The following is a 7,438-nucleotide window of genomic DNA, read 5'->3' on the forward strand; positions in this document are numbered from 1 at the left end:
CTGCCATACATGTGATATAAAGCCTATTCAAGCCCATTACCATTCAGACTTCCCTGCATTTCTTTGTTGCTGATAAAGGATTCTGTGTTAAGCATCCAACAAAATTCTCTCTCAAAAGACTCTTTTATTTTGTTAAGTTCAGGGGGTTTAGGTTAAGCTTTGTCAAACAAAATGATTCTTATATTTATAAATATTTTGTAAACACCGGCACACAAAATTCACTGTTTTTTTAATTTTTGGAGCAGGAAACAAGGAGAATGAAATCTGCAACTTCAAAATAAAAGCTTTGTATGTTTAAGTTTCAGCCACAAAAAACTTGAAATAAAGGAACCGGATATCCATGCCAATGACAGTGGACAAAAAAGTTTTGGACTGTAAATCCACTAGGTCAAGAGACCATAGATAAAGTTTTTATAGTAGCTGAATGTTAAATGCTGTAGCTGATTAACACAGTTGTTGTTCAAAGTACAAAGAGCTCATGGTGCAGTATTTATACCCCTAAATTAAAATTACGCTCCCAGAATGAAGGCCTGTTCCTGTTCCTACAGTCTCTAAATGTACTGAGGTGAAGCTTCATTTATCAGGACCCTCCTTTGGGTCAGGGAGGTTGACAATCTCTGTACTTTTATGAGTAGTAAAACTTTCCTTTTTGATCAAGCTTATAGCTAGGGCTGGCACAGGTTTGTCCCAGCTTGTAGTTAGGTCTCTCTCTCTCACTATCTATCTGTATGCATTCACATCACATTACTGCATGTCAACTATCTACAGTTCTTCATGTACCATTTAACTTACGAACCACATATCTTCATATGTCTGTCCTCCCCTTTTGGTGCCCGTTCCCCGGGACTTCTGGCTCATCCTGCGATTTTAATTTGCTAATTACATGTGAGTCTGTTATTTCTTATCCAACGACAGTGTCTAATTTGTTTGTAAAATTGTCTGTGAGCTTTTTGTGTGTGTCGTTCGGTTCAAACTGTCCTGTAATTGTACATTTGTTTTATGTGTTTTTTGTTAGTACCTGCCTTAGGACTATAGATTAAATTTAGCTTTTCTGCTGATTCCGGCATATTTACATGGATACTATTGTGTTGATATGTTGATTAATGTGCACCGTCCTAATTAAATAAATTAAATGAAAATTAAATGGGAGCTCTTGAGGTCTCTTGTCTCGTAGGTTTCTCTGAATCTGCCTACTGCTGTGGACCCCTCAGACTCCACCTGCTACAACTATTTATATCAGCCGTACATCTATTCTAATTATGATAAATATTAAAGTTCATCTTAGACCTATAATCAACATAATCAGTCCTCTCCATTACATCAACAATATAGCCTGATCAGTCTGTGATCATAATTAGCTGTTACTGCTAATACTAGACATACTGTTACCATTATTAATCTATCTTATTTATTGTTGTTGTTGCTGCTGTTTGTCACCATCAGTCTCTTTCTCTCTAAAAATCAAAGAGTAAGGTGTAGTCCTGCTCTTTTTAAAGATAACTGTATTGAGATAACATTTGTTATGCATTGGTGCTATACAAACAAAGATTAATTGATTGATTGAAGGTCTGTGTGTGTGTGTAGCAGGCTGAGTGACCATCTGTTCTGTCTAATGCTAAACGTATTGCTTATGTAATTAAATAAGGTCTTTACATCTAAGGATATAGCTAAAACTGTGATGTCAAATTAACACAAATCTTCATGAACTTCATGACCCGATAATATGAAAAAGAATAAGTCTTTTTAGCACAGGACAAACACATTTGTACGCTTTTACAACAACAAAAAAAAGGTTAAATTTGAGTTGTGTGTATTTAAAAAAAAAAAATCTCTTTACTGCATGACAAGCTGAGCAAACATGTTTATAACCAAGCCGATGTGAACACATGACAGTTTTATAGACACTTAAGCATATCACGACAGAAAGATCACCCAAACCAGGAAGCAATGAATCCCATCTGCTCATATATTCATAAAATATCAGCAGATGTTCCCAACATCACATGCTCTGTAAAATTTGTTGCATAGTGTTGACTGTACAAAGTCAGACATTTTTTGTGTCATTTACCATATCTCATGTTGTGTTGCATGTGCATTGTGATGAAACATTGCTGCAGGTCATTAAATGGTTCCAGCGTCATTAGAATGAATGAACAATGTTGTTATTGTGGAGAAATACTCAGGACTGTCCGAATGCTGTGGAAACAGAAACAGAGGAGAAATTAGAAGACTTTTAATGTTTATCTTTGTATAGCTCAGTTTGTAGGTCTTCAATGATATAAACATATAGAATGTAAATGTACCATTTGCCATTCTTCATCAGTTCGATTGCATCGTTGACTTGAGCCAAAGGCATGTTGTGAGTGATGAATTCATCCAGCTTCACCTTCTTGTCCATGTAGGATTGAACCATCTGAGGCACACCATCCCTGCTTTTAAATCCTGAGTCACACAATAACACACATGGAATGACATCATTCAAATCAAGTTCTTCTTCAATAATATCCCATATGCTCTTCTGTAAAGCATCTCAAGATAACACTTGTTATGAACTGGTGCTATACAAATAATGATTGATTGAGAAATTATTCTGAGCAGTTTGTTGTGATTTTGACTTTTTTTTTTTTTTTTTTTTTTTTTTTAACAGTTAATGCCACTCAATCTTCACCTAATATAAGTGCTGATCAAGTTCCCAGCTCAAACATTTGACACTTACTCTTCTGGGGTCTGCCCTTTGGTTACCCAACATCTATTAAAGCTATTGAGAGGAACTTTTGGTATGTCACTTTGACAACGACCACTTTGCAGCGGTTGCTTGAAAAATAACCAGAAGTGGGCACAGTTCCATTTAGTTAACTATTTATCCATTTACAAAATTGTTAACTTCAATAGCAGTTAATCTGTTTATGTTTATAATTATCTAAAGTCAACATTAACGATAACCAGTAGCATCACAAAACAATAAATTGGAGTTCTTAATTGGCCATGACTATTTAGAAAACTCAAAATTACACATTTGTCTGTATTGAAAATATGTAAACAACAGTTTAACTGCTTAACCTTCATGTAGGTCAAGCAGCATTTCACAGTAAGGCAGACATCTTGTTATTCAACAAGCCTTCTAAAGTACAGGAGGCAGTATACTCGTGCTCAGGTTGTCAACAATTCCTATGACCATATAAGAGCAGGGTTTGAGACGTTAACAGTAACCGAAATGTAAAGGTGTTAAAGGTTTCGTTAATCATCGCTGAAATTGAAGTAAATGTTAAAAAATGTATTTGAAAAAGTTGTGTCGATAATGAACGATTAACAGATGTTAATCTGATGATGTTCTTGCTTTGTGGATCTTTTACAAAACTGTACACTGCACAGCTCCTACATTGCACCTTTTGTACATTTTGTGTTTTTTAAGTTCCATTTTATATATCGTAATATCGTCTTATACTGTATTATTTAAGTTGTTGCTAGTTCTGCTTTATTTCCTTGTTAATTGTTTAGCACCAATACACCAAGTCAAATTCCTTGTATGTGTAAATGTACTTGGCAATAAACCCAGATTCTGATTCTGATTTAGAGGAATACGTTTTGACCAGTAGGTGTTCAATGTTGAAAATGGTAACCAATCATGTGGCCACGAAAGTCAAATATTGTCATTACTTATTCTGGATCAAGTTTGACTGACGGAGTCTCACCTCCAAACAAGGCGCCCTTCCATGTGCGGCCAGCTATCAGCTGAATGGGTCGTGCAGCGAAGTCGCACAGGTCCGTCCAGCCCACTATAACACTGACACCCCAACCTTTCACACAAGACTCCAAGGCACTGCGCTGGACAGAGAAACAGCACGAAGTCAGTGGGCTTAGCATCACATGGCTCACGTTCCCAGTTCCCTTAAATACAATCAGCCTCCTTCTTCTTCAGTCAGATTAAAAAAACTCTTAATCTTCCTACCATGACTCCTACACTCCCAACACATTCCAGGGAGAAGTCCACTCCTCCATTGGTCATCTCAGCTATCACTTCGCTGATGGGTTTGCTGCGATCCTTTGGGTTCACAAAGTCGGTAGCACCGAACACTTTGGCCATCTCAAACTTTTCTGGATTGATGTCAACAGCAATAATTTTCTTGGCTCCTGCAAAGTGGCATCCCATGACTGCAGCCAAACCCACAGCTCCAAGGCCAAACACAGCACATGTGGAGCCTGGTTCAACCTAAAACAAACATCAACATGGTACTAAAAGATGGAGTTCTTAATGTCCCTTACTTTACTCAATAACATATCTCTCAGAATACTACAGGGAGGATTAATAACAGCAGGCATTATCCTTCAACAATACATGCTGGTTACAGTCAAACATACAAACCTGAGCAACATTAACTGCTGCACCAAAACCTGTGCAGATCCCACACCCGAGGAGGCAGACTTTGTCCAGAGGGGCAGCTGGATCAATCTTGGCCACAGCCATCTGGTTCACCACTGTGTACTCGGAGAAGGTACTGGTTCCAACAAACTGCAGCAGCTTCTTGCCCTTACAGGTAAACCTGGACTCTGCTGGTGACATCTCACCCTGACGGTCAGCAATCCTGAGTAAAGAGTTCATTAAGTCCATATGCATTCTTGTATTTTTTTACAGTTTGATCAGCTGAAATATATGAGGAAAATACACATAGAGACACAATGCATAGAATGTAAATGTACCAACAAATGGCTTCATGACATGATTGAAACACACTGGAGAAATACATTTAAGGGACTAAAAACACAAAATTAGCTCACCATCCTTTCTCACAGTGGTTTGACTTTGGGTTCTTACAGAAGCGGCATTCTTTACATTGGGAGAGGAACAAAGGAATAACAGTGTCTCCTGGAATCAAAAAACAAAACCTCTTAGTCAAAGTCATTCTTAGCACACTTTGAAGAAAAGAAAATGAAGTGGCACAACTTTGTCTACTACCAGCAAAAACTGCTACAACAAAGTCTTACAGGGGAAAAAAACAGACATGTTGTAGAAATTAAGCTGTTTACTTTAACTGACCTGTTTGGTATTCGGTGACTCCAGGACCAACACTCTCTACGATGCCGGCTCCCTCGTGGCCAAGGACTACAGGAAAGCCACCCTCATGCATACCCTCAAAAAGATGATACAGGTCTGTGTGGCACACTCCTGTTGCCACCATCTGTATCCAGATACAACTTGTCATCATAAAGGTGATTAGAAGTAGAGTATTCTGCTGTCTTTAAAAGGTGCCTTAGCGACTGATAGTTTTGCAAACCTTCTTAAAGTTCTCCCCTCAATAATGAAAATCCTGTGAAGTGTTTATAGAGGTGTGCAAAAAACATTAAAGAAAATACAAGAACAAATATTTTATGAGTATGTAAGTGTTCTCTTAAGACACAAACAATAGCATGTTGAATAGTTATCTTAGGTTGCAAACCAGATTGTTTCCAAGGCTAACGGCAAAGTTGTATTTGCTGGGGTCACAAGTATTGTTTGTGAAAAACTTTTCACAATAACTCATCCACGGGGTAGTGTCCCATTTCATTTCTCTTCTGAACACCTCTGAGACTTTGCTGTTTAAGTGTATTTAGGCCCTCTGTATGTGCAAGTCTAAAAGTAGATGCTTCCCACCTTGATGCGGATCTCGTTGGCTTGGGGCGGGGCAACCTCAATCTCCTCAATCACCAAAGGCTTGTTGGGTTCCCAGGCCACTGCTGCCTTGCATTTGATGACCTAAAAAGTATTAATATCAAATTCACTGGTATGTTATTTTGAATGGGTAAGTTCTGCCAATTTTCTCAATGCTTATTTGAAGTGATTTTTATTGACCTGAAAAAAACATGGCACTTAAAAAGAAATGTGATATATGCACATTTATTTGATAGGGAAAGCTGAAAAGAAATAGTGCAAACCAGGAGAGAGAAGTGCAGCAACCAAGCTGGAAATGAACCCTTCCACTGCATTATGTATTCAACCTAGTACAGGTATACACCAGTTAGCTGTAAGGGAGCCAAGATCAAATGCATTGACTTGGAAATAACTATGTTGTTGATTTGTTATTCCTTGTGCTAGAGGCATCAAATGAACTTAATGCCACCATGAAAGTAATCATCAAAGCAGCCATAACACACATTCAATGCACATTATTATTTTCACCTCATGGTAACAGTTCAGAGCTGTGGTTTCTATTTATCTGATACAGATGTTACTTACATCAAACAACAGGAAACAGTTCAAGGTCCACTCTGGGTATTATGTAAACATTTTATCAACTAAGTGAAGTTTAATGCAAATTAAGTATATTTAACCATTGTGTAAATCTGTTATTGTCATTATTCTTAAATGAAGTGCCTTTAAGTATTTATAGTCTTTTTTTCTATTTTATGTTGGAACTACAATAAATCCCTTGGCGTCCTCTGTATCTTTTTTGGCCCACCAGCCCCTGATCTTTGCCAAAAGTTGCAGTTGCACAAGACTGTCTGGACAGTTTCACGCTTTTAAGGTCAGAAGAGGACAGAGGGAGAACTAGTCCTTTTTCTATTTTAAAATCAAACATCTTTTTGCTGAAAAAAACATATTTTCAGTTGGTTTAGGAAAATAAGCATGTATCTATTGAGACGATTTGGTTAAAACACTTAACTTAAGACTGCTGATATGCTTATTTATACCACTTAAAAACTTACAGAACATCACATCCATTCACACTAAGCACTGAAATAACACTGTTGCATAAACAAAGGAAATGCAAATAAACCTTGGATCAATTTTGTGAAAAAACATTTTGTGTTATCACCCACAATGCCAGACTATAAGCTAACTAAACTCTAATTACATCATTAAATATCAAACTTACAAATAGTATATTGAGTTATGTACCTACCTTACTAGCTGTTGCCATTTTTCCTGCACAGATGAGGGCTGAGTGAGTGAGGGGTGAGCTGAAGAAGGTAAAGCTGCAGGTCTGCAGAGTGAGGAAGGAGAACTTGGACCAGATGTTTAAATAGTGCTGAAAGAAAGGCAGTTGCATAATTCAGATGGGCAGTGACTTAGAATGTTTTTTTTTTTTTTTTTTATATCAATCCGACTCATGTTATTATATAAGACAATTCATTTGAGTGATCGATAAAACAAAATGTTCAAAATTCTTCCCTGTGATTTTTATTTGTTAAGAATTTCTATTTTAATGTATTGGCTTTGTTTTATACATTTACAAAACAAAACCAATGAAAACCTCCTCGTCAGTTCATGATCATAATGGAAAGCATTCTTACTGGAGCTGTGCCATATTCAGATTCAATTTCATCCAAATAAAATGTAACACAATGTGCTGTTTGATATAATAAGTAACTTTTTATTGATATACTAAAAAGTTGAGACAGTCTTGAACAGAACCTTAGCTCTGTATTGCGTAAGTAAGCCTTCCATTGCCTTGAAAAAACA

General features: G+C 37.1%; 1 protein-coding gene across 1 annotated transcript; it reads right to left on the reverse strand.

The window, feature by feature from the left end:
* Window positions 1-1,844: 1,844 nt before the first annotated feature.
* Window positions 1,845-7,438, reverse strand: LOC109992123 (alcohol dehydrogenase 1). The gene is made up of 10 exons (XM_020644621.3): window positions 7,391-7,438; window positions 6,879-7,004; window positions 5,630-5,731; window positions 5,036-5,177; window positions 4,777-4,864; window positions 4,364-4,583; window positions 3,950-4,210; window positions 3,693-3,825; window positions 2,304-2,442; window positions 1,845-2,196 (listed from the first exon to the last, which is right to left on the reverse strand). Exons 1-10 carry the CDS (start codon window positions 7,421-7,423, stop codon window positions 2,163-2,165), a joined length of 1,278 nt encoding a protein of 425 aa, XP_020500277.1. The 5' UTR covers window positions 7,424-7,438; the 3' UTR covers window positions 1,845-2,162.

The sequence above is a fragment of the Labrus bergylta genome, chromosome 18 (assembly GCF_963930695.1).
Source record: "Labrus bergylta chromosome 18, fLabBer1.1, whole genome shotgun sequence".
Taxonomy (NCBI): domain Eukaryota; kingdom Metazoa; phylum Chordata; class Actinopteri; order Labriformes; family Labridae; genus Labrus; species Labrus bergylta.

What these genes read in the sequence shown, in the direction of transcription:
- LOC109992123 (XM_020644621.3), bottom strand. Translation starts at nt 7,423, where the DNA reads ATGGAAGGCTTACTTACGCAATACAGAGCTAAG. An exon ending in TTACGCAATACAGAGCTAAG is followed by an intron (nt 7,005 to 7,390) that starts GTTCTGTTCAAG and finishes CCTTTCTTTCAG; the next exon opens with CACTATTTAAACATCTGGTC. An exon ending in AAATGGCAACAGCTAGTAAG is followed by an intron (nt 5,732 to 6,878) that starts GTAGGTACATAA and finishes AATACTTTTTAG; the next exon opens with GTCATCAAATGCAAGGCAGC.